This window comes from Sorghum bicolor, chromosome 1 (assembly GCF_000003195.3).
Source record: "Sorghum bicolor cultivar BTx623 chromosome 1, Sorghum_bicolor_NCBIv3, whole genome shotgun sequence".
Classification (NCBI taxonomy): domain Eukaryota; kingdom Viridiplantae; phylum Streptophyta; class Magnoliopsida; order Poales; family Poaceae; genus Sorghum; species Sorghum bicolor.
This window is the reverse complement of record NC_012870.2, coordinates 854,852-881,209: the sequence shown is the minus strand read 5'-3', so window position 1 is coordinate 881,209 and position 26,358 is coordinate 854,852. Positions and strand designations below refer to the sequence as shown.

The 26,358-nt window shown below is 40.7% G+C and overlaps 4 protein-coding genes across 9 annotated transcripts; all 4 read right to left on the bottom strand.

The window, feature by feature from the left end:
* Window positions 747–6,551, bottom strand: LOC8060862 (putative ATPase N2B). 3 transcript variants are annotated; one of them, XR_002448521.1, is made up of 14 exons: window positions 6,167–6,551; window positions 5,642–5,778; window positions 5,432–5,565; window positions 4,983–5,128; window positions 4,671–4,750; window positions 4,095–4,352; window positions 3,501–3,611; window positions 3,240–3,362; window positions 2,757–2,878; window positions 2,617–2,700; window positions 2,308–2,400; window positions 1,749–1,876; window positions 1,257–1,398; window positions 747–1,041 (listed from the first exon to the last, which is right to left on the bottom strand). XR_002448521.1 is itself a non-coding variant. In XM_002463461.2 (14 exons), exons 1-14 carry the CDS (start codon window positions 6,516–6,518, stop codon window positions 904–906), a joined length of 2,034 nt encoding a protein of 677 aa, XP_002463506.1. In that variant the 5' UTR covers window positions 6,519–6,551; the 3' UTR covers window positions 747–903. The 3 variants fall into 3 exon arrangements, 2 of the variants coding, with proteins under 2 accessions (XP_002463506.1, XP_021305223.1); XM_002463461.2 differs by having other exon boundaries at window positions 2,617–2,686; XM_021449548.1 differs by having other exon boundaries at window positions 2,617–2,686; window positions 2,823–2,878.
* On the bottom strand, window positions 8,944–13,153 carry LOC8060861 (uncharacterized protein At5g65660). Of its 4 annotated transcripts, none has more exons than XR_002451450.1 (4): window positions 11,192–11,203; window positions 10,054–10,178; window positions 9,680–9,967; window positions 8,944–9,577 (listed from the first exon to the last, which is right to left on the bottom strand). XR_002451450.1 is itself a non-coding variant. In XM_021457425.1 (4 exons), the coding sequence occupies exons 2-4, from the start codon at window positions 10,133–10,135 to the stop codon at window positions 9,380–9,382; spliced, it is 543 nt and encodes a 180-aa protein (XP_021313100.1). In that variant the 5' UTR covers window positions 10,136–10,178; window positions 10,252–13,153; the 3' UTR covers window positions 9,152–9,379. The 4 variants fall into 4 exon arrangements, 3 of the variants coding, with proteins under 3 accessions (XP_021313105.1, XP_021313100.1, XP_021313103.1); XM_021457425.1 differs by having other exon boundaries at window positions 9,152–9,577; window positions 10,079–10,178; window positions 10,252–13,153; XM_021457428.1 differs by adding an exon at window positions 11,733–13,153 and having other exon boundaries at window positions 9,152–9,577; window positions 10,079–11,372.
* LOC8061400 (putative pentatricopeptide repeat-containing protein At1g03510) lies at window positions 14,052–16,140 on the bottom strand. The gene has a single exon (XM_021449819.1). The coding sequence runs from the start codon at window positions 15,684–15,686 to the stop codon at window positions 14,358–14,360; it is 1,329 nt and encodes a 442-aa protein (XP_021305494.1). The 5' UTR covers window positions 15,687–16,140; the 3' UTR covers window positions 14,052–14,357.
* LOC110431115 (derlin-2.2) lies at window positions 16,161–20,764 on the bottom strand. Its single transcript, XM_021449824.1, has 6 exons — window positions 20,404–20,764; window positions 20,195–20,294; window positions 18,569–18,783; window positions 18,379–18,462; window positions 17,553–17,606; window positions 16,161–16,849 (listed from the first exon to the last, which is right to left on the bottom strand). Exons 1-6 carry the CDS (start codon window positions 20,500–20,502, stop codon window positions 16,652–16,654), a joined length of 750 nt encoding a protein of 249 aa, XP_021305499.1. The 5' UTR covers window positions 20,503–20,764; the 3' UTR covers window positions 16,161–16,651.

The window sequence follows — 26,358 nt, the reverse complement described above, 5'->3', positions numbered from 1 at the left end:
GTGGTGGGCCCGTCGATCCGTGTGCGGGGCCAATGGACGGTCCGATCGGCTGGGGAGCGGACGGTTGGATGTGGGTGGTTGCGGTTTCGGAGGGACGATCCGTGGGAGGGGCTGCTCGGCCAATCAGGTGCGTGCGACAAAGAAAGCACAACTGCCAGCTCATCTGTACTGTAGCCGTGTATGTAATAAAAAAAACCTACTAGTGCATTAGTTTACCCATTTTTTTAGTTTGACAGTTTTTATAGAAAAAAGATATGGTAACGTTTACAAGTTCAAATAAATGCAATATTTCAAGGAAAGGTTTTTAGAAAGATATATTAGCATTTACATGTTTAAATAACAGGTTAATGAAATTAATTTTACAGTATAAAATATATTTTTATATATAGTTGGACAAAGTAAAAAAAAAATTGAGAGCTATAATTTGGAATGGAAGGGGTAGTACGGTGTACTGTAAAATGATTTCCAGATTGGATCTTCTCATCTTAGGCCTTGTTTAGTTCCCAAATTTTTTTTTAAGATTCTCCGTTACATTGAATCTTACGACATATGCATGAAGTATTAAATATAGATAAAAAAGATAACTAATTGCATAGTTTATCTGTAATTTGTGAGACGAATCTTCTAAACCTAGTTAGTCTATGATTGAACAATAATTGTCAAATAAAAACGAAAATGCTACAGTAGCGAAATCCAAAAATTTTCGCGAACTGAACAAGGCCTTACTTTGAACAGAAAAATCAACAGAAACAAATCCTCACGCCTAGGCAACGGCAAACTTTAACTTATTATAAATCACAACGTTTCCATTATTATTTACAATGCCCCACTGTTACCATCTCTGGTTGATTTTATTGCCTTCTCATACGAAATTTGAAATAAAGCAATGGTACAGCGAGGCTGTCAAACCGCCGGAGCAGGCTGAGGAACTGCAGTCCTATTGCTTGCAAGACCAGGAGGACACTGCAGCCGGAATGAGGGATGCACATCCTGCACACGCTCCAGATACAGCGGTGTCTGCATTTCGATAAGCCGAGATATCTGCAAAACAAGGTGTGCCTATAAAAACAGTAAAAGTGGATGTCTATTGCATCTTGTTTCCAGTCACAAAGGCTAGAGGAAATAAGCATATGCTGACAATAACACGACTTTCTCAACGACCCTAGTCTAACATAACTTCATCGCTGCTCATGAATCATCTGAGGCAAGCAGCAACGATTTCATACATAACACTGATAACAAGGTCCAGTACATACCGCCCTGCGGAATGCAAACATCTCTTCTTGACCAGACAATATTGCCACAAGTCCGGTCGTAGACGGTCCTAAGCCAACATTGCCTCCTGCTAAAACATCCCTCCTCAGCTTTGTCCCTTCGGACTCGGTTTCGAACTGAAAACTGCATAGCATGATCAATCATGTGAAAATTCACTCTCAATTCATGTGCAATTCAGATTCAGACTTATACATTCCATTGTACACAACCAGAAACGTAATCCCCTAACAATCAATTAATCCCTTTTGTCATGGTATTTTGCTTTAGGCCTTTGTAATTGTTGTAAACTCTTCTCTATCTTTAATGGATGGCAGATCTTCTGCCTTTGCTTTAAATAAAAGAAAAGGAAAACACAGAAAAATTTTCTCCACAGCCCAGAACCAGCATATATGACAAAGCTCACTGAGACATATTTTCAGTTCATAGTGTTTGAAAAAACAGCCTTAAAGATCAGGAAAGGGTTATCGAGTTACCTCTCTAAATCAAAAAGAGGTCCTTCCTCAGTTCCTTGGAAAAGATCATCAATGGATGAGGCAGCTAGGCATATAAGGCGGCAGTGATGGTTGTACAACTCATCGATAAGAGTGATAAACCTTCTTGCCTAAATGAGTCATGATATTAGCAACAGATGGAGTATTTCAGAAAGGTAGAGAGCAACAACTAATTAATGCTTACTGCCCATCAATTCAGATAGCTATCTGAAAATTTAACAAACGGACCTTTTATGTTTCCTAATTTGCAATATATTTGTAAAGCTCTCCAACTCAATCAACATGTCATCTCCATCTTTCTATCCAAAATATTACTGTCTTGCTTTGCTAGTTTGCTACATCCTTCTAGAGATCCTTGCTCTTCAGCACTTCAAAATCATATTTTACTTTGTATTTAATTTCTTGAGAACATATTCCATTTTCTATACTTCTATAGGCTGATAGGCTCCAGTCCTGACTGCTACATTCCTGTTCCCTTCCACCTATTTTCTCTGCCCAAACAGACTGAAAGAAACAGAAAAACCAGCACGTGAAGAAATACCTTGTCACGGATCTTCATACTCATAGCTGGAATGTCTGATATGAAAATTGTATGGTAGCTCCTAGCTATTGCTATATAATCTGCAGCTCCGACCTGAAATTTAGTATAGGGGCAATCAATGCATTAGCGAAAGAGCTACTTTGCTCTCAGATATAATAAAAAGGTGCTACAATTGGGAAATACAAGTTTATGTATTTGTCTAACATCAGCTATTGTGGAAGTAATAATATCAGTTATTCTGCAGTAATAATTTATTCTTTCCATCTAACTTGAATTATAGATAGATATGAAATGAGATTGAGATATTACTGGGCGACCGCATAGATATTCGAAGTCAAACCTTGCGACGCCATTACAGCTTTGAGGAATCTCAATAGACCTGTCAACAGGCGACTGAAGTTCATTTAGTTTTAATTTTCACTGGTACAGAGATGCTTTATCAGACATACCTCCCAAACATTACAGGAATGGTGACAGAAATAATATTTCCTCCTGATTTGTTAGTTATGTCATACCACATAGCCTCATACATGCTGCGAGCGTCAGAAGTAGCAGGCCAAAAATAGTGAACCTGCCAACAATATAGAAGGTATGTAGTTAGATCAAGATCGTAAACATAATATGACAGGTAATACAGGGAATAATAAATACAGTGGATAGTGAGTAAATCTGCAGGTGCTTAGAAGGGATATATCTAATGAGTTTATGTCAAGATATATAAATGCAAAATAGATCATAAAAAACAGCAAAATTGTACAGGCCAAGTGTCATAAATCTCCTACATTGTTATACAATTTGTTAACATGCTATGTCATTCTGTCATCCACCAGGGGTCAATTCATGGGATTCATGCAGGTGCCCACCTCCTCCTAAATTGAATACTAATGCTCCTAACCAAATTTCTTAGAATAAATAAAAAAAATGAAGTAAACCTCAGTTGAGCCTTCTGTCGGAATTAGGCGACGATAATCCTTTTCAGTACCCACAAGAATCTTATTGCAGTTTTCATCCAATTTTGATAATAACTCAAGGAAGATGTCCCTTTGCATTCCATCCTACAAATCAACAGAGAAAAGAATGAGATGATCATAATACGGTACTAAGGTATTTTAACTTGTAAAGGTTGTGAGAAAATGATAACACATCTAATCCATAAATTAGAAAGACAACAAAATAAAACAATAAGGACCTGCCTGATTCAGATCTTCTGGTGCTTTATTACTGGTTGCTACAAGTACTGTCCCTGTGCTTAACAACCTGCTTAGAATGCCAGAAAGTGCTACAACTGCAAAAACATCGATAGTCTGCAAAAATGCGCTTGCTCAGTGTACTAAAAAAACACTAGGTTGCAGAGCATATTTAATTAACTATGAAAATTATAAAAGTTTCATAAATCATAAGAAAGCAGTAAGTGCAAAGATGTATATGCAAGAGTATAGATAAAATAGAGCTTAGTTAACTTCAATTCTTCTCAGATTCAACAAGACATAAAGATTAGGTGTAAAAAGTTCCAGTAATGCTGATTCAAAAGAATTTTCCAGTAACACATTAACTTCATTAAAACTTATAGACATGATGAAATTAAAATATTATGCTAGGTCATGGTGGTGGAACTAATCAATGCTATTTGCCAACACCAATCTTCATTTTTCTTATGTCCCCCAGTTTTAGAAGTAATCCAATAGCAGCTGTTACATGCTAGGAAATGCCAATCCTCTGTCAGGTCAGGATAAAAAGAAGGCAAAAACCAAAAAGGCTTCAATCTTGACACTTCAAAACTTAGGTACCTGTATCTCATCAAAGCATAGAATGCTTGCTCCAGTTTTATTTGCCTGTCTATCAACCAAAAACTTGTCAGCAACTGCCAAAAGGATGTGCTTTTCCTGCGTCTGTTGTTTGTACTTCTCTTCGCCAATCAACCACTCCTTAATTTTCACATCAAATGGAAGGCTTGATATCCAATTGAAGGCACTTGAGTGAATAGATTTGTCATCATCACGTCTCTTCCATACATCATGCATATGATCGTGTATTTCAAGCATGGCCTGCATCAAAGGGTACTATACTCTTATGCAAATCCTTGGCAACAAGGTCACAATTAAAATAAGATAACTAAACAGTTAATCTATAGTGTTATGTTAATGCCAACTTGCCAAGCCACACTTGTGTAAATGAGTTCAGACAGGTATGTGTGTGCCTGAGTATGCTACCACAACAGCTAACAGATACAGTTGAGACAGTATCGTTCTACTATTGCTAGCCATGTTCAATCAAATAAATTGATCTTCAGGTACAATAGCTAAATCAGATTACAACTAAATGACTGAACAGTCATTGGTATTTGTAAATAGCAGAGAATTTACCTCATGAAAGTGAAACCTTCTCCTGTGTTTGATGACACCTTCAGTGGCCCCATAGAACATGTCCATCAACATTGTCTTGCCTAAGTACAGGTTGTGCCTTGAGATTAGTAGAAGTGACAGAATAATATTTCACAAGACATAAAATATCAGCATGGTTACTTGCTCACGTTAGTTTCATAAATGTAGGGCAATGGCCCAATAGAAGCATTTTACCCCTCATTTTTAGGCTAGCTGAAAAACTAATGGACAGAATGGAACCTATAAGGCTAGAAATTGCTTCTTTTGAGCATGTGCAAGAATCAGGTAGCTTACCACTTCCAACATTTCCATAGAGATACAATCCTTTAGGAGCAACAGGAGCGACTGGTCTATGGCCTACCAATGTATCTAGTTTCTTCTCTCGGTTCAGGTACGAGACCCACTTACCAACTCCAGGTTCTATGTTTCCTCTTCTTCTCCTGGGTTTAATCAACAAAATACAGGTTAGAAAAAACCAGCATAGTCCATTTCTTGTATAGAGCAACTAAAATCTGGCATGCTTAGATGTATTGGTATGCATATTTAGCTGTTAATATTCTTGCAGGAGTTGAGGAGTAATAGCAGTGTTCCATCCATGGATGGTTTCAACATAACAGAAGTTCTCAGTGACATACTGAAACTATTATGACATACATGCACTGTGACACCAATAGATTCCCACTTAAGTATGCTAAATTGTTCTATAACAATGCATAATTTTGAGGAAGGAGACTAAATATTACCGTGTAACCAACTTGTCAAGAAATCCTCTTTTCTCATCTATCCATACACCATCACGCTGCTTATCTTCAGCTTCTTGGACAAGAAGCTTCCGCCGCTCTTTCTCCCTGCTATTCTCCCAGATGTACAGCTTGTTCTGCATAAATATAGGTTTCTTGCTAAACAATGACAACGAGGTACTGACAACTGAGAAGAAGCGATGTGCAACTTACATGATAATCCTCCATTTCCATCTCGTACTGTTGAAGCCTACTAAGTAAGTTGTCTAATTCAGAAGCTACATTTTCCTGGTAACTATCATGCGTGAGCTTCCCTTGGCTTACTAGATTCCTGTAGAGCGTAAGAGGACCTTCAGATAGAACACAAGAGTATGAGACACCGAAATTGGAGAGAGTGGGGGAGGGGGGTGATGTGGATGAAATTTGAGCACTGGGAATTATCACTGTATTACAACAGATGGATGTCTGTTTCCTTCCCAAAAAAAAATGTCATATTCAAAACCACAGATAGGTGCGGGTTTATTTTCAGAACCGAGGTATCACAGGTTCACACTTTCACAGGACTGGTTAGCTTAGATCTTAGTTGTGATGAACACAGTTGCAAAGCGCGCATGAAAAGGCAGCAGTGGCAAATTTGAATTCCATGAAATGCAGCCTCATGCGAAATTCGGAAGCCGATCAGCAACGCGGCAACCGAGCTATCGATCAGCAGCGAAGAGGAGGATGATGACGAGGTACCTGCGGGTTTGCGTCCGTGCTCCGAGGAGGCGCCGTCGTCCCCCGCCGCGCCGTGGAGGCCACGGGCACGGAAGAGGCCCGCGGAGGGCAAGGCGCGCGGCGCCACATCGAGGAGGGCGGCGGACGCGAGGGATAGGCGGGAGACGCGTACATGCAGGCGGCGGAGTATCATCGGTCGGCCGTCGGCGTCGGCGTCGGCGTCGCCACGCCGGAGACGGGGAGAGGTGGCGGGTACAGAGTAGAAAGGAGTTGCGGCGTCGGTTGTCTGGTCCAGGACCGGGAGGGAAGGTGACGCGGCGTCGTTTCTGGCCACGAACGCGTGGGCCGAGAGTACCTGGGCCGGTGGGCTCATTTAGGGCCACACGGGTCACTCCTACCTAGTACCACTTTGGCGGCCCATTGTGCGATGTAAAAGAGGCCAGTGGCGACCCTGGTTTTCAACTTCAAGCTTTGGGAATTTTGCTACAATTTTGTTGTAGATTTTTATTTTAAATGTATTTGAACTCATCAAAATACCAAGTCTTGAGAATTTTAAGGTTTTGAGAACCAAATCGATTTTTTTCTAAAAAAAAAATTCTAAAATTTTGGACTCTCTAACTAGGTGGCTAGGTAGCTTGATGGAGACATCACCACGCGGGGCATCAGTCCTTAATGTGTGCCATGATTATTAGCAGTGATCGATTTGGCTGGCGTACGTACGTACGTGAACCTTCCTTTAGCATGCCGCGTGCGACGAAAGCGACAGAGGACGACGGCTAGCAGCATGCATGTGTGTCATGAACAAAGCCAAGGTTTTCATATCTATCGCCCATAATGGTGTGATGACAACCAAATTAATAATAATGACGTAATCGCAGAGTGTCTCGGGCACTAAAAACGGTGGCTATGTAACAAGTTTTTTTTCCTGAATTCTTTAGTTTTAAGGGTATAAAGCCGGATTAGTATGTTCCTTTTGTAAAAATAAAAAGAAGAAGAAAAAAAAAAGTGGTGGAGCTAAGGGCATTCACATCACAGGCAACCCGTGCCTGGTGGCAGGCAGCTGCACCCTGCAGTAGCCCCACCCAGCCGTCGTCCACTCGTCGTCCGTCCTGGTGCTGCTGATGCTGGGCGGCTGGCCCACTCAGGCCTTGTTTAGTTTAAAAAAATCTTGTAAAATAGACACTGTTTTGTTTATATTTGACAAATATTATTTAATTATAGACTCAAAAGATTCGTCTTGCAAATTACAGACAAATTGTATAATTATTTATTATTTATATATATATATGTAATAGTTCATGCATGTGCCGTAAGATTCGATGTAACGGAGAATCTGAATTTTTTTTATAAAATTTTTTAGAAACTAAACAAGGTCTCAGTGGCATTCCTTGTTTGTGATAGATGTTAGGCCGCTGTCCCCTCTTGCCTCTGCCTCCAGCCCCAACCCTCCTCGGTGCATGTCCATGCATGCAGCATCCTTTTTCTTTTTTCTTTTTTTTCTGTGAGATCCAGTGATATATAAAGGTCTTGTTTACTTCCAAAAATTTTTGCAAAATAGGAATAGTAGCACTTTCGTTTGTATTTGACAAATATTGTCCAATTATGGACTAACTAGGCTCAAAAAATTCGTCTCGTCAATTCCGACCAAACTGTGCAATTAGTTTTTATTTTCATCTATATTTAATACTCCATGCATACATTTAAAGATTCGATGTGACGGGGAATCTGAAAAATTCTGCAAAATTTTTAGGAAAGGACTTATTTAGTTAAGGAGGTGAAATGTTTTTAAGGTACTATAACACTTTTATTTTTATTTAGCAATTATTGTCTAACTATGAACTAACTAAATTCTAAAAATTCGTCTCACAAATTACAGCTATGCAATTAGTTTTTTATATATATTTAATATTTTATACATGTGTCGTAAGATTCGATATGACGAAAAATCTTAAAAAATTTGAGTTTTGAGGTGAACTAAATAAGGCCAAAATATAAAATGGAACACACTGCAATCGGTCTGCTTTCAAGGTTGCTAAGTGCTGGATGCGTTTTTAGGCCTTGTTTCCCAAAATATTTTGCAAAATGGCTAATATTTCTTGTCACATCGAATCTTGTGGCACATACATAGAGCAGTAAATATAGATAAAAGAAATAACTAATTATACAGTTTACCTGTAATTTGCGAAACGAATCTTTTAAGCCTAGTTAGTCTATGATTGAACAATATTTGTCAAATACAAACAAAAGTGCTGCTATTCCTATTTTGCAAAAAAAAAATGGAAGTAAACAAGGTGTTAGTATCTATCTGTTTGCGAGAAATCATCTTTAATTAATATCGTTATTATAATGAGGCACACATATCCTGTGACGTGACAAGAAGCACCATCCATGTCGCTTGGAGGAGCAGCTGAGGTGCTTGGATATGAATTATGTATTACAGAGTGTGCTAGCTGGAAAATTTGCAAAGCTTGCTTGCTGCTGACTGGATGCCTAGGTAGGTCATCCAATTTTGCGGCAAGGGTGGTATTTGTTGGTGCCGTGCAGGTATGTTTTAATACCGGAACCTAACGCATTACCGGGGGCTAAAAGCAAAGCAGGGCATGCAGAGGCACTATCACCAAGTGCTCTAAACCAGCCAGGATTCTCATTCACCATCACCATCACACCCAGTGTGATCGAGCAGAATGCAAAGTGCGTATGAATCCAGCTTTTTTTTTACTTTTGCCATGGCCACTATCGCCACACCTTCTTGTGTACGACCAGCATAGCATGTAGTACGTGGAAGCTCTAAAAAATGCTTATCGCAAATCACAAAGATTTTTTATTTCAGCGTAAGTGCACCATTCATCCTTGTAAAGAATCCAATCTCCAAGGCACGGTGACAAAACAAGTAATGTCTCAACTCTCAACACACTTGGGCATGCAGAAGAGCATTGCTTACCTGGTTCAGGAAGCAAGAACTGGAACGACGACAGTTTTCATAAGAGCGTGTGCGCATCTGACCTCTGACCACACGCTCCTTTGCTCTTCGATTACGGACTGGGGAGCGGCACCTCAAGGTTATAGCAACATTCAACAGCAACCAGTTAGGATCGGACCGTTTGTCCTTTCAAACTCTAACTGAAAAAAACAAAAAATCTACCTATCCCAACCGGACTCTTGTATAGCACAGGTGAATGTTTACAAACTTCTATTAACAAGCATATATACAGTCAACCCGCCAATCATAAATCGCTAACAGCTAACTGTGCTTTCATGTATACAGATACTAACGGACGGTTCATGATCTGAACATTTGGTTTCCAACGGAACTTCAGTCTTATCTGCTTCGGGCAAACACGTCTCGTGAGGGCAGGGCCTAGCGAAGAATTTGGGGATCTTGTCCCCAGGCATAATAACAGGCAGACCGCACTCTTTCCCCACTTTCTCCAGCTGCAAAACAGGACACCGATATGATTCTCAGCTCAAATTTGCAATCTTTTGGTTATTCAACAAGATGTTAAGATGAGGTGTGTGCACCGGTCAGAAGTTTACCTTGTGATCAGAAGTCGTCTTGCTCGGTGTTGACGCGATGGAGATGGCCGTATGCTCGCTCTCCTGGAACAAGGCAGGATGCCGAGACCGGAGGAGGGCACGGAGCTTGTCCCAGTGGTAGCAGCATGAGAACATGCCACTCAGGGCAAAGATCACGAGGAGCAAGAGAGCAGTCCCCAGGGGAAACCCCAGGGTCGGCCTTGAGGAATGCTCAATGGGCAACGTCATGGATGGAGCAGGTGTCAGGTCTTCCAGCCGGGTCATTTGCATCACCTGGCTTCTGCTTATCTGGTTATAAGAAGCCAGACTTCCAAGGTGAGTTGGCTTGGTATATATACTTGGAAGGTAACTAGTGGAGCTGCACTTGCACGTACAGGGGATGATGAGAAGTGGACTGACGTGCACGGTCAGGTAGGCCGAACCATCCGTGGTACTGGACAGTGCTGTGGTCCACATGCATCTGCTGGTGCTAGTGCTTGCTTGACGTTCATCTCACTGTCTGTCCTTTCAAAGAAAAAGAAGCCGTTAAATTATATATGGAATACACATTCTAAGGGTGGCAAGAAAGTTACCAAGGAGGTGACGCATTCACTCTTCTGGATACAAGTTTCAGGTATGTCCCCATGGATATGTTTAGAAAAGGATGAATTCAATACAAATGTACCAAAGAGCTGTAGCTTAAGAATGGAAAAGCTGTAGCATAAGAGTGGAAAAGGGTAGCAGGCTCCATATATGGGTTTTATGAGGTAATAAAACAGGAACTTTACAGAGCTTTAAGGGATGTAGCATCAAAAGATATGCTATTTTCTTTGAAAGGAACCATTAGCTTAGAGTATATATAGGGATATCTCTGGATATGGTATATCAGGACTATTTGTAATCCCGGCCTACCGTATCTCTAAGCAAGGCTACTTGACCCTTAACGTACTCCTATATAATCTGCCCATGAGGCTCAGCAATACAATATCCAATTCTACCAATTCTATTTCTCCTACAGGAACTAATAAATTTTACTGAATAATAATGGGTTCTGAATGAATTTGTGGACCAAAACAGGTTAGCTATCTCAATCATTGATCAATTTAACACAAGTTGGCATACAACGCAAAATACACTGTGCAAAGGGCGCAGAACAGAATAGATGAACACGAAGCACTTTATCTAGTGTGCATTATCATTACCCTTTTGAAAAGTATATGCTTTTCAAAAGATAAAGGCTATCAACTTGAGTATCATTGACGCAATCCACACAAGTGTACGGATGGCTCATATGCAAAGTTATCAAGAAAATTTGTCTGCTGATCTTAGAAAACAGATGTGCCCACTAGCTATTATCTTACTAAGCCTAGAAGCTATGCCTAAGTAAGGAAGGCAAATGAAAGAGTTGGACAGTTTTAATTCTACAAGAGAAGCAGAGAAGCAGTAATAAAAGAGAAATCTATGCTAAAGTGCTTCAAGCAGTTCAGCACAAAGCAATTTTTTCTTAGGCTGTACGGCTGTACCATTTCATACCTAAGAGGGCACACCAAGAATGTTTCGCTTGCAGAAGCATAGTGATGCACTTTTAAGCTATGCTCAACTGTTCATGAAAGATGAGCTGCATGAGCAAATCTGATACACCTGTTTCCCACTCAGAGGCTCCCACGCGCTAAATAACAGCTGATATAAACCCCTTTTATTAACACACTGCTTCCTGCCAGTTGGATTTACATGCATGTCAGTGACTCAATGTGCTACTCTATGTTCAATGGGTTCACGACCAAGTATGGAATCAGCAAAGTTGCACTCTCAATATATTTGAAGCAAATCAAGGATTCTGGTTCAGAAAAGGTACTGATCGAAACAGGCAAATTTAGTGACTGAAACAAGCAAAGAAAAAAAAAGTGGTGCATTGCATTATCAGCGCATGTGTACGATGAGAGATTTCGATCCAATCTATAAAACAAAATACAAGAAATTCATGTGGACAAGACAAATAGTAACAATCTCAGGTTTTCCGGTGCATAAGGTAAACAAGAACTGTTGGAGAAATTAGGTTCATAGAATCACTTACACATCAGCCAATAAGCTGCTTGAAATGGGGCCTAGCACTACAAACAATGGTGATCCACACTGGGCCACCTACAATGCTACAGCAGAGCTATTGAGAGGGACATCATAGAATGTTAGGTAAGTGTCCTTCCAGGTAACTACAGAATCCATATGATTCGCATCACTTGATACAAATCAAGGCTGCAATAGTGACTGGCACACACCTATTAGCTTCTCACATACAGTACAGGACAAATTAATGTACCATCCCAATTAGTGCGTCACCAGCCATGCTACTTAATTGTATTTTTTTTTTCATAAGAATTTTAATACTGATGTTACTACTCAGTTTTTTTTCTTAACTAAAGCTACCCAAAGAGTTCAAACCAGTACTTTTTTCTCATGTACTGAAGTTGAAATCTTTAATCATCAAATAATAGTTTGATATTAGCTCGAATCATAAATACTTCTCAAACTTTCAAGCTAAAACATAGTACAGTGAATGTAACAAAATGATTTTCCCAAACATGAAGAAAATATGAGCAGATATACAAATGGTAAAACAATTTTAAACTATAATGTGCTGCAGATGAGCATTTCAGATTTATACAAAGTATTAGCATAATCTAGAGATGCTAAAAAGTATAAGAACCTTTTTTTGCAAACATTTTTTTGCTTTCATTCAAGTGCTTAGGAAATAGTCACTGACCTTGAATGAACACCCAAATCATGGGTTCAGGTGCTTGGTATTGATCCCAGGGCATAGGATGGTGATTAAAAAGAATAGCCGCATCCTTTTCCAAAAGCATACAATATGCATATAAAAATATCTTGCTATTTTCACAGCTCACACACATACCAAAAGCGTAGGATGGAAGAGTTATGTGAGAGCATACTCTTCAATAATTTATTTCAAATACTAGATAACATGGATGAAAGATAACAGGAAAGATATTAAGGATCTTGCTTAATGCGCCAACTTTGACTAGCCATATATTTTTGTCATTTTTGTAACTGACCATGCTTTTGGTAAAAATGTGTGAAAGTTAGCATCATATCGCTATGCACTAACAGCTAAAGTTAGAAGAAATTCCATCACAAAGCTAAAGGTACCTCCCAGTCCATCGAGAATGACCTAATAAAATATATTTTAGCCAGCAGAAGGAACCAACAAATTCAGTGGGCGAGCCTAAATATTAATCTCAGTGCTTTTCTATCTGTCGACAGAATAGGGCAGCAAAGGATATGTCGACTAAATAGGGCAGCAAAGCATAGTCGACTGATCATCATGTAGAAAAGGATGCTTGTAGAAACTTCATGGATTTTCCAGCAGTTGGCCAAATTGAGTCAGTAAAAAAAGTTTTTCTTGAACGACACAGGAGAGGTGCATGTCATTTCATTAAGAAGAAAAAGGGGGCTACAAGGGAGAGGTCAGAGGACCAATCCTGACGCCTCCCCCCCCCCCCCCCCCACCACCACCCACCCACACACACACCCTTGAATCAGTAAAATTAACGTTGAATGATTGTAATGTGGATTGTGGAAACCGACACATACAAATTTGAAGGTAAGTGCACTGCCAACAGCACTATAATCTCCACTGTAAATTTATATATATATAAAAACACTATTTACCAACTTACCATGTGTGCTGACTGCTGATGGGAAATTCTGTTGCCAGAAAGGAAATAGACTGATTACTATCACAGGACAGTCTTTTGGCCAATGAAGATAATACTCACTTGCATTTAAAGAATATTTCATGCCATATCAGATTGAAAAATGACATAGGAAATGTATGTAAGATGGTACAAAGTGAACTGCTTTGAATAAGGTGGCTCCCGTGTCCAAATTGGGGTTGCTTTTGTTTTTCCTAAGTGTGAGATCTTTTCTAGTTTTCTCTTCTGGGCTTTTGCCCCCTCCTTTCTTCTCTTATTAATATAATGATACACAGCTCTCCTGTGTGTTTGAGAAAGATGAACTTTCGGAGTTGACACTGAGTATCAGTAATCAGTCTCAACTTAGTTCCATGTATTTTTTTAACTATTTAGCATGGTTGTTGTTAACAATTAGTAACAAACCTATGAAACTTTTGACATAAAAAATGGAGAGAGCACTAATGTCTTGGAACAAGAGCCAAGGAATTTAGATTGATCCAGGCCTCAGAAAAGCCACGGAGGATGGTACGTGTACACCTGATTCACTCCACCGCCAGAAGAGAAGTTCATGATTCTGCAGGATTCACATGCTAATGTTAACCATATCACCACATAAATGTCTCAGCTGCATTTACAGTCAGCTAGTTTATCAGCCATGCCATATGCTGCATACGGCACCTTTCTGATAAATTTGGAGTTATTATTTATTACCCTAGTCAAGTTAGATGTTCATTTTTCCTAAATGCTAAAAAGGAAAGGTTGTTTTCCCCGTTTACCTTTCCATGGAGAAATGGCCACTGCATCTAAACAAAATTTGCTGTGAACCAACGATGACACTTCTGAATTGTATGCCTCAATTTTCATAAAAGATCACTGCATAAAACTAAACATTCAGGACTTTTATACTTTTATAGCAAAGCAGCTAAAACCATAGCTTGGCTGGCATGATCAATGAACCACTGGAGCCAAAAAAATTATTGGACATTGCATTAACAACTTGACTTGTGATGTATCATCCAACTGCTACCAGGCAGTCTCTGCACACCTCGCTGCTCCATCTTCCTTCTCACCCGCTCTGCATCCTCATGCATGCCACGGCCTGAATAGATGTTTGCGAGTGAAACAAAATTCCCTGCATTCTCTGGTTCGATCTCAAACAATGCTCTCCCAGCAACCTCTGCCAACTGCACCTCCCCATGTTTCCTGCATGCAGCAAGAAGAGCTCCCCAGGCTTTTGCTGTAACCTTTACTGGCATTGTTCGTATAAGTTCATAAGCTTGATGCAGCCGTCCTGCCCGGCCCAAGACGTCTACCATGCACGAATAATGATCTCCACAAGCTTCCACTCCATACCTCCTGGTCAACACATCGAAATACTGCAGCGCATCATCTGCACGACCAGAATGGGCACAGGCCGCCAACAAACTAAGGAACATGATGCTGTCAGGCCGAACATCATCCTGGTCCTCCATGTGTTGGAAAAGTGACATTGCGACCTCCGCACGACCATGGAAAGCGTAAGCTGAAACCAGAGAGCTCCAAACAACCACGTCCCGATCATGAACCTGGTTGAAGACCCTCTGTGCAGCAGCAAGAGAACCGCAGCGCCCATATGCTTCAATGAGGGAGCTGCCAATGTGGGATCTGGTGCACATGCCATGCCGCACTGCAAAGCCGTGCACCTCCTTGATCGATGTCAATGCACCCATCGCAGTGCACGCAGGGACGAGCGCCAGCAGAGTGATGAAGCTCGGCGGGACGCCCACTCTTCGCATGTGCCGGTAGACCTCGATGGCTCGGGTTGGATGTTCCCTGGACTCAGCCACCGCGGCGATCACAGTGTTGAAGCAGGAAGCGGTCGGGGCGACGTCCATGTGGTCAAGCGCCCACGCCGCGGCGGCGAGGTCGCCCGCCCGGACGTGGACGGAGATCATGGCGCTCCAGACGATGGCGTTGCGGGCGGGCAATTCGTCGAACAGGCGGCGGGTGAGTTCGTAGGAGGCGCCGCCATCGCCGCCGACGCGTGCGCCGTAGGACGCAATGAGCGCGGAGGCGAGGAAGGGGCTGGAGAGGAGGCCGCACTTTGCGGCGAGCGCGTGGAAGGCGGCGGCGGCGCCGGGCACGCGGAGCGCGGTGGCGGACTTGAGCGCGAGCGGGAAGGCGTGGGCGAAGGAGGGGTCGATGAGCGGCGGGAGGTCGGGGGAGGAGAGCATGCGGGAGAAGAGGCCGAGCGCGTCGCGGTGGCGGGCGGCGTTCACGTGGGTGGTCAGCAGCTTCGTCAGCGACGCCAGGCGCTGGTGGCGGGAGGGGAATGGCATCGGTTTTGAGTTTGAGCTCGGCGCATCGGCCTCGCGACGCCCGGTGACCGCCACCACTGTGCTACAGGCTACAGCTACCTGTTTGGAGGATTTGCAAGGCGACCTACTCTTCGGTTCTTCTGTATACGTATATATTTTTCTTTCAAAAAAAAATACGTACACTTCTTTTTAAAAAGGAAAAAAAAATCAAATTCAGTCCAGTCCAATCCAAAGTTTATTTCTTTCGGCTCGTTTTCTCTAGAAGATGTGTCTGCAAATTCAATTATAAACTATCATTTCCATACATCCCCTTACGTGCTACAGTTTTGAAAAATCTCGCTAGTGCGTATATACTTTTTCATCAAACTGAAAACATTTTATAACAGGCAAAAAAAAAAAGGGTAGTCGGCCACAACACTTGCAATGACAAGTGCCGATTTTACAGTAGAGAAGAGAAACAGCTGAAAGAAAAATGGACAGAGACTGCCATAGCAATTTTCAGGAGAACAGATCATCCAGATTGATGAAACAACTGAATCGTAGGGGAAATGAAACACCATCCAAGTTCCAAGCATCCACAATGTTAGAGCCATTCCTTGCACCATTCTGCAATTACAACGCTCCATACAAATTCTCGCTGCCAAAGCATCAGACTTAACCCTGGTTGAAAGAGTTTCCTAGACTAAACTCACTGATGCATGAAATAGTAACAACAGGTCAGATGTTAAACCGTCGCAACAAGTTTCCACAACAGGGCCGGGGTTGGCCTGTTTGCCGATCATAAACCATTTCCTTCGGACCCTGGCAACAGGTAAGAAACTTAGCCGCCTCGGTTACTACTAATCTTTTGGTTATGCACAATAACTCTCATCTAGCCTGTATAAATACACAAGAACAATGGCTTGTACAGTTCCGCAATTTGCGCAGAGAAAACAAACTGCCGCATCTCAGATCAGTCACTGCCTCAGGTCACTGGAAGTAATTCATCATTGGGCCTGGGGATCTAGACCCACAGCACCAAACCTTGCACCGGCACCAATCCCAGCATTGGGTGGCTGTGCCACCACAACATTGTCATCAGCAAATAGCGCCTTGATGAAGGACGGTGTCTTCAGGGGGCGCCGGCCAGTCATCCGTGGGTATACATCTTCCAGGAAGTAGTACACATGTCCAGCAATCATACCCTGAAAAGAAATGTTATATCAGTTAGAGATACATTGCTCCTTCCTCCCAAGAACAGAAAATGATCAAGGTGACAATCAGAATGCTATACATGCAAACTACAAGAGGCTCCTATGTCAATTCAATCACGCATATGGAGTCCAGTGAAGTTCATGATTCAGGACACCATATAACAATTTCAATCAAGATGGCAGTAGCCCATAAAGAGTGGAAGAGGTAATCTAGTATTGTAATGAGAGTAACAATTGTACCTCCACTATGCTAACATCATCAATACAAGCTCCAGGCGCAAACTGATTTAATGTTCTGATCCCAACCGTGAAGGCGAGTGTACTAACCTTAGTGGACATTCTTTTTTTAACATGCTGAACAAGCTTCAAAATCACCTACAGACAACTTGTGTTGTGCAGAAAAATGCAGAACTAGATGAACTACATACATTCATTAACAATTCAAAAGCTTACAAACTAATCTACCGCACACTGGCACATAGGAAATGCCAAACCAAGGTCACATATGCAAGCGAATAGCCAACAGTTACATTCATGTAGCCCAGTTGTGGCTGCAGAAAATAGCGGAAATAAGCAATATTCCTATAAGCATGCACCAAGGAAAAACAACTCCTTGGAAAAGGATGTTTCCAACAAATTCATTAATCCAAACGTAATGGTTACTATAGATTCATCTGAACTAGAAGAAACATACCAAGAGATCCACCCATGTGCTGCTCCCAACGAGGATAGAGAAGCCCAAAAGGACCTGCAATTCAAGATAAAACAATCAAGATAATGGCCATGTTCTGCTTGGTTGGAGCTCAATTTCACCAAACTGATCATTCACTCCCTAATAATCTAATTGAACAAAATCACAAAGCCTTCTTTAAGAACAAAAATTAATAGTGATCGCCTGTTTCACAATTCCTCCCAACCTGAAACTTACTGTTCATTTAGGCAAATATAAACATTTCTGATTTGTATTTTGTGAACACTATTCCTCATCAATGGTCCAATCACATGAATTAAGAGGTTACAGTATTCATTTATCTCGCACCTCAGATCAGGCACCACTTGAATAAAATGACAACAGAGCAAAGGAAATAATAGCTTCTTCCTACAAAATTCTATACAATTTCTGTATGTTAAAAATAGGTCATTCCTTCTTGTGCCGGAACCTTAGTAAAAGAAGCAAAGCAGGCAAGTTAATACAAAAAACATAGGTACGCCACAGGTTATCAGAAAAGTCCAGCATACAATTACATCATTGGACAAAGAAAAATAGAGCCTAGAAACAATAAATGTGAGTCCCAAATACAGAAGGATGGTTTTTAAAAACCATGCAACTAAGTATTGCATTTCCCTTGCATACATATAAGGATGTGCAACCAACAGAATTGCACGTTTCAGATGTCATGGAACATTCAGACATAACTGCATAAGAAAGATGATTGGTGTGATACATGGTCACCACAAAAATAACTTAACATGAATCTGGCTGATGTGGCATTCAAGAAACAGGGCAAAAGAACACCTACCCATGGTAAGTAAGCAGCCGTAAAGGTGAACAGACCCAGAAAGCTCATATGGATGAAAGGGTTGTGCTTGCTCCAGACATAAACCTGACATGCCATATCAGAAGTCACCAATGTAAGACTTTCTCAAACATGCCCTACAATTAAATTCACACATTTTTATTTACAATTATAAGTGCTGGTAATCCCATACCATCATAAACGTTAATGAATTGCTCAAGAACAGAATTCTGGCAAATGTCTCAGAAATGTAAGGTATCATCCCTCCGATCAGAACAATGCCAGTTAGGACAGTAGCACCAAACAAGAGCATGTAGAAAAAGTCGGCAGTTCTTCCTCTAAATGAGTTCTCCTCCAGAAGTTTGCAGTATCGAGCAAGAAAAAACATGTGGAACAGAAAATCCAAATCTGGAAAAAGAAAGAGAGTAAGTTTTTATTATAAGGGTGCAGCACTTGAGATGCAAATAAACAGTAAGCAATCTAAGTCTAACAGTAGTTATAAGTCTGGAACGGTGCAAGTGTATAAACATGCAAATAAACAGTAAGCAATCTAAGTCTAACAGTAGTTATAAGTCTGGAATGGTGCAAGTGTAAACATGCAATAAGTCAAGCATTTCCATGCTGTTAAATGCATACAAACTAGTATTGTGTCCAGAGTCACTGATTCTAGATGTTCGAATATTCAGATGCAAACCAGTGGTTGTCCAGTCTCTGACTTCATTTGATGACCTCTTTTGGCAATTGAAGTAGTTAGATAACCAATGTTAAATCATAAATAAGAATCTGTAAACTGTGCACACCCAACTCAACTCAGTCATAAGGAATGACTACTAAAGCAGACCATGTGGATTGTGGCACAGCTAAGATTGATGACACTGAATCAGGTTGACATAAAAACGCTCGATGGTGCAGGGGAAGATACTTCTCCAATTTACTCTATAGCAGTAGAGCTTAGAAGTTGAGTTTACAAATACTCCCTCCATCCCAAATTATAAGTCATTCCAGCTTTTTTGGAGAGTCAAAACATCTCAAGTTTGACCAAAATTATAGAGAGAATTATAAAGATTTATGACATCAAATAGATATACCATGAAAGAATAATTAATGAAGAATCTATTATACTTAACGTCTTAAATGTTATTATTTTATTATATAAATTTGGTCAAACTAGATCCTTTAACTTTCCAAGAAAGATGGAATGACTTATAATTTGGAACGGAGACAGCATAATAATTATTTTGCTGATGAGTTTGACAAGAATTACAGAAGAAGACAAGCAAAACACATGGATAAGTTTTGCATTCAAAATTGATGTTATGCACAGCAGCTCCAAAAAACATAAATAGATGGCACAATGCACCGGGTGCAGACCTTCCTCACTGGACACCGGGTGTGCACAAAGCTTCCATTCTAACATATCAACATGGTGCATATTTTCATCAATTAACGAACAATGCCCCCGAAACAAATGAAAACAGGATCTACTAGGTCATATACAACAAACCAGCTGACGAGCTAGTAACCCCAACCCACGCAATTAGGCTGGCAAAGCCACATCTAGCCACTACTACGTGGCTAGCTAAACGAATATCAGTTACTAGTTTTCACAACCAAGCACAGAATACATTAAATTAGCACTACATGCGTAAACTATATATACAGGGTGGCAAATGGAGTGGCATTTACACAGAAAATCCAAAACCTACTATCACAGTTAAAAACCAGTATCCTCTACAACAACGACCCCTATCCACACCACACAACATATACTAGTCGGCACATCACAGCGGGTCGCAATTGGAGGGCACGGAGCGCATACCCATCTTGCGGAAGTAGAGGAAGTTGGTGACGAGGCGCCAGATCTCGTAGTGCTGCACGACGAGCTTCGGGTTGAGGTACAGGTGGTACGGCGAAATGATCTGCACAGCCGCGCCAGCCAACGAAAAAAAGAGGAGATTAGATATCCTAGCAACAGGGGGCGAGAGAGAAGCATCTCCTAATCATGGGAGAGGGAGGGAGAGCCGGTACGTCGAGGGTGCAGCCGACGGTGGTGACGACGGCGGCGGTGAGATAGGAGCGCGTGATGATGGGCATCTGCCGGTACCACTCCTCCACCGCCTGCGCCATCTTCTCCCGACCAGAGCGAATCCCCTTTCCTCTCGCTCGCTCGCTCACTGGTAAACCCTAATTGGCCCCCAATCGGTGATCAAATCGAGGAGCGGTCGGAGCACACGGGGTGGGTGTGGGTGGAGATCAGATGGGGGGGAACGGACGAGACGGGCGTTCGGGGAGGACGGAGAAGGATTGAAGGCGACGTGGTCTTAATCCTTTCGCAAAGGCCGGGAGCGTGTCACTGACCTGTGGGCGCCCAGGGGAGGAACCTGTGGGCCTGCCAGATGCGTCGGTCGCAATGACGTCTGTATCACCAATGGAAGGATGACACGTCGGATCGGGGGCGTGTGGATGGCCCGGGTGGTGTTGGAGAGGGGACATTTGCTTTGTTGCACTTGCACACACCCTCCTTGCTTCAATTATTTCTCTTTATTATTATGGTCCTAAAAATTCATGATTTCACAAAGGTTGTTACAATGCTTTTGTATGGCGAGCATGTGTATGCAAATATGTGCCATACGCCAGCGACTTTTGATCTCCATCTTCATGGACTGGGAGTCTAGGATAAATTAGAAAGTGAATTTTCTTATAGGGTGTTTGGTAGGACTGAAGTAGATGTTCAGCTTCGCACTGTGTCAGCAGCTTAAACTAATCTTAAGATAACACCCCCTAAGTCACTTGTTGAAAGTTCTCCCAAGTCACTTGTTGAAAGTTCTCCCAGACGACTTTTAGTAACTTCAAGAGAAAAGAGCACAACTTCGTTTTCGTTTGGCTGATAAACCTTGACAGAAAGTACTGTTGGCTGATTTGTTGTGAGAGAAAAACACTACTGAATGACTGACAGATTCGACTGATAAGCTCAAACGAACAAGAGTGATTCTTGCAGCATGTTTTGCTAAAGTTTACTTAATAAGGTTTTGTACTCGATACAAAGGCTGATTTCTAGATATCGATTGGATCTACGTCAATGGTTGTAATTTTTGAAGTGAGGGTGTGGCCTATGCATATTGGTTCTAGCTAAGCTCCATTCGAAGCAAGCGTCCTTGGATATAGGACGTTTTGATGTGTTGGACTTTGTTCCATGGGCTTATAGAGGTGGTTTAACTGTTTATGATAGTAGTTTGGCAGATAAGTCACTAGTGGAAAGTTGTCAAGCTGAGTGGTTGTCAATAGACGTAAAATTTGCCTTTGGGTACGGATGAGCCTTAGTTTATATGTAAACGGAGTCAAAATCGACTAATTTCTCTCCAGTCCAATTTATAAGACATAGTCAATTATGACATGATCTTCTAAATTATATTTTAACCATTTATTTGTATTATACTATTTATAGTTATAATCAAATGATTATCCACAACCAGATTTTTCAATTTCTCCTAGTAATATGGGGTTCTCATAGTGTTTTAGCATTCAAAATTTAGTATAAACTTTCCCTAGTAAATACCTCCTAGTGAGGATTCCCTAGTGTTTTGACTAGTGGTAGTGTTTTATTACTAACTAAAAACACTAGGAGAACTCCACCATTTTGGTAGTGATCAGATAGTACATTTAGTTATAAATTTATTAACATTAAGTTTGTATTATAATAGTTAAAATTGCTAATCAAAGATTATAAACTTTGACTCTTGACTCATGTGAGATGTCTTATAAACTAAACCGAAGGGTGTAGGAAAGAGGAATAATAAGACAAAAGGAGTGCAATCAAAATTCAGTGGTTGCCTATTGTTAAATCAATGACAATTTATATGCTTGAGATAACCCTGTCCTGTAGCTACTTTAGCAGTATTTTTTAAAAATGAACAATGTTTTTCTCTAATAACATTTTAGTATAAGCCAAATTTCAGCAATACGATGTAAATACAAACAAACTTCATATCTTCTTCTTTTTTCTAGCCGCCCATCTTAAAATTTCCATTCTTTTTGAGAAGCGGTCATTCTACTATTGCAATTGAGCTACTACGGTAAATTGGGTGTAGATCAGTTAACTAGGTTCCTTAATCTGGAATTTGTGCACTTGAGTTTGAGTATTCGACCCGGCATGAGGACTCATAGTTTTAACTATTTATTTTTTTTATTGGTACATGGCACTCATATCAAGGCTAAAAAAAATAAGATGTGCGAGCATGTGTTTATGGGAATAAATGTATGTACAGATTTGAATGTATACGTGTGTGATGTGATTTTTTTTGAAAAAAAAAACAGAGTGTCTCTCGAACCCTATCCTGATTAAAGTTAAAGATTTATAATGCACGCTTGTTTCAATAGGCAATAGAAGTGCAGGCGAGTGATTAAAGATTCAATTTAGATTGCATCTAAAAAAATTCCTAAATTAATATATTTTCTCTATATCCGACTTGATTTTTCCCTCAATTGACTGGGACAGTGGAGTGAAGTTGAGCATATGGCCTTGTTGATTCAACGGTGTTCCTGTAAAGCTACAACACTACTGGGTGAAAATATGAATTATTATATAATAAATCATGTCGATTGATTACAAAGGAAAACACGTCTCTACTAGTCAACAGAAAAGGAAAGAACCCCTTGCAAGAAGCATGTGAGTGGTGCCGGATTAGAGATAGATTAAGTCTAATGTTGATTATGACAGTAGAGATTAGCCAAACCATTTTCTAAAGGTAAATTTGGCTATTGTTGAAGGAAAAACGTCTCCAACAAACTCTGTAAATGACTCTTCATATTTAGCAGTCCACCTTATTCGCTCTCTACTTTTGGATAGTCTATCTCACTAGTCATTCTTTTATAGAGTCTGTTGGAGTACTCTAATATCTTTTTGTCAAATCTATTTTAGAGAGTAGCTAAATCAATAAATTTGGCTAGTCTTTTTAGCTAATCTCTTGGAGATGCTCTGTGTCTAACTCTAAAGGACAAGTCCAATTAGGCCGCTGTGTAGCAGTGATGCCTACAAAAATAATGGACTCTACATCGAGCAAACAAGCATCGGTCCATGAGAGCTATAGTGTACAAAAAATAAAACATCGAAGCCATACGCAATAAAGTAGCATGAGTTTTCTCTCCATCCGATGGTTTGTGTGAGGAAAAAATCACTTGCTACAGTCATCAAAAGTATATTATCTATGGGGCATCAACGCAAGTAGATAATCTGATCCCCGTTTTTCAAGATTGATTTGTAACAGGCATCACTTCCTGCAGTGTGAGAGCAACATGGTGGTACATCTTCTAGTCCACAAGAAGGGACAACTATCCTAACTTCGGTTCAGCGTGGAAGAGGTGATTGAAGTAGTTAATGCTTTACATAAAGTGAAAGGCAATTCATACAAAGATAGATTAAAATTATGCAAGCATATGAGTTTTGTGCAACTGGTTATGTGTAACGAGACACATTTTTAATAATAAGAAGCTATATTAGATCAATACAAGTAGTTGACCCAAAGTGCTAAACTATCCTGTGTCTCGTTACACATAACCAGTTGCACAAAAGATCTACTTTGTCATTAACAAATGCTTTTTTTACTTTGTCATTTTCCTCAGCCAAAAGATCTACTAACTCTCGATAGTTTCCCTTATTGGTAGATTTCTCTGATTCATCAAGCCCACGAAAAGCTAAGCCTTGATGCAACAAGTATCGGACAGCTTTGATGGCTGTCTTCAATCGAATCAAAAGGTTCTCTTTAGTGATATTACTCTGCTTGTTTATGGCTTCACCAATTGATTGGCCAGGCTTCAATAAATTGTCACATCTTTTCACAGCTGTATTATGGAAACTGTCACATCTCTTGCCTACATGATCTCTAAGCCTATCAGATTTGTTCCACCCATCCCAACCATCTATTACAAATGCATCATTCCCACCTTGACCCTTGTTGCAATCTCTGAATAGGTAGCAATATAAACAAAAACACTTATCCAACTTTTCACTATACTCTAGCCAATCATACATATTGAACCATTCATGTTGACAGCGGCGTGGAGCCCCGGCTATTGTTTGTGGAAAGTTAAAACCAGGTGGTGGCTTACAAGGACCCTTTGTCAAATACTTTCTCCTTACATCATTTTGTAGCTGATCACCTATGTAATCTGATATTCTCCTTCTATCGGCTAGATCATATGGAAGCTCATCAAAATTTACCTCTTGTCGTGATATCCGTGAAGAAACGATGACTAGTAGGATTTGGTGTCGTCTCTTCTTGTCCTTGAAATATTTCCATCATTATTCTCGTTATCATTGGGTGGAGGCGATTTCCTTTTCAAAAACCGATCTAGTTTGCTTTGATTGACTGTCAAATCACAAATTGGTCACATAATTGAACTCTAAAGTAGGTAGACCTTGACTGCATACATATGATTAAAATATATACTTGACATTGAGATAAGAGATTAGAGAATGTTCCTGCTGGTTGATCACCGCGCGCCGCCGGCCGCTGGCCACGCCGCTCTGTGATTTGCAATGGGATTTGCCGATTTGGAATCTGTAGCGTCGGGCGACTGGGCAAGTCGGAGACGTCGAGGGCAGGAGGCAACGTTGTTTGGACTTCTGTCTTCTGAACTTCTGGAGTTCTGGTTCGCGGCGGCCGTATACACATACGATGGACAAACGCAATTTACAAATGGGCCTTCTAACGGTGGGCTTACAGTTTACAGCTTACTAGCGGATTAGCCTGTAGCTAATTATTTGCTACCCCATCTTTCTCCATCACTCATAACCACCCACCACTCACTGTCCCTTTACATTGCGGTAGAGTCTCATCGGAACTTTGTGGTCGTGGAGTTCTAGCAAGAGCTTACCGCGCCCACGGTGACTTCCCTACCTCCCATCATGGCCATGTTCGCCTCCTCCACCACTCGTTTGGTGGCATCACCGACGTTCTCATCTCGCTGCCCGCTCTCACCACGTGCCTTGTCTGGCTCCCAAAAATCCCTTCTAAATCCTTTGGAGATGTAGAAGAGAGAGAAAGGTCATGCCTATTGAGGAAGAGGAATAGAGTATTCTAAACTACAAGATTTAGCCATTGCGTAAAATAAAAAATCCATCCAAAGCATAGAGTTCCACAAGGTTGTGTAGAATAGCCCATGAATACCGCATGCTATATATGGTAAACGAAAATTTGGGGATATCGAACTTGCTATCATAGACTAATTAGACTTAAAAGATTTATATCATAATTTACAAGTAAGCTGTAATTAGTTTTGGTTTTCGACTATATTTAATGCTTCATGCATGTGCCGTAAGGTTTGATGTGACAAGAAATCTTGAATTTTTTTTTATTTTTGAGGTAAACTAAACAAGGCTTTAGCAGACTAGATAACACAGCTATTGAACTTTAACTTTTATTTTGAAAAATTAAAAATAATCTAAATAACATGGATACCATATGTTAGAGCAAGATCAATAATAGAGCCAAGTGTTTGGCTATAAGTCAAGTGATTAGAGCCAAATTATACAATAAGTTGTCTCATACTTGTCTCTAAAATTTCTTCTCTTTTCTATTTCTTCTTACAACACTTGCTATTTTGGCCCACCACTACCTATGCATCCGTGCCCAACTTGGTACTTACATAAGAGCAAGTACAATAATAAACTTATAACTAAGCTATTGTTGAATTGGAGGAGAGAAGAGAGATGATAGCTTGGCTCTCATGCAAGCACCGAGCTGGGCACATATGCATAGGTAATGGTGAGCCCAAATAACAAGTGTTGTGAGAAGGAATAGGAAAGAGAAGATGTTTTAGAGACGAGTACGAAACAACTTATTGTATAACTTCGCTCTAATCACTTGGCTCTATTATTAATCTTGCTCTAAGAGCTAAGCTATCATCTTTCTTATCTCTTCTCTCATTCACATTAACATTAGTTTGACTATAAGAGCATTATTTTACTGCTCACATTTCCTTCCA

Coding starts and splice junctions, on each gene's coding strand:
- LOC8060862 (XM_002463461.2), bottom strand. CDS start 6,518: ATGAGCCCACCGGCCCAGGTACTCTCGGCCCACGCGTTCGTGGCCAGA. Junction 2,879..3,239: donor CGACAGAAGGCTCAACTGAG/GTTTACTTCATT, acceptor TATTGTTGGCAG/GTTCACTATTTTTGGCCTGC. Junction 1,042..1,256: donor TGTTTGCATTCCGCAGGGCG/GTATGTACTGGA, acceptor CTTGTTTTGCAG/ATATCTCGGCTTATCGAAAT.
- LOC8060861 (XM_021457425.1), bottom strand. CDS start 10,135: ATGTGGACCACAGCACTGTCCAGTACCACGGATGGTTCGGCCTACCTG. Junction 9,968..10,078: donor CGGCCTACCTGACCGTGCAC/GTCAGTCCACTT, acceptor TCTTATAACCAG/ATAAGCAGAAGCCAGGTGAT. Junction 9,578..9,679: donor AGACGACTTCTGATCACAAG/GTAAACTTCTGA, acceptor CCTGTTTTGCAG/CTGGAGAAAGTGGGGAAAGA.
- LOC110431115 (XM_021449824.1), bottom strand. CDS start 20,502: ATGGCGCAGGCGGTGGAGGAGTGGTACCGGCAGATGCCCATCATCACG. Junction 20,295..20,403: donor CCGTCGGCTGCACCCTCGAC/GTACCGGCTCTC, acceptor GCGGCTGTGCAG/ATCATTTCGCCGTACCACCT. Junction 17,607..18,378: donor CGGCTGCTTACTTACCATGG/GTAGGTGTTCTT, acceptor CTTGAATTGCAG/GTCCTTTTGGGCTTCTCTAT.
- LOC8061400 (XM_021449819.1), bottom strand. CDS start 15,686: ATGCCATTCCCCTCCCGCCACCAGCGCCTGGCGTCGCTGACGAAGCTG.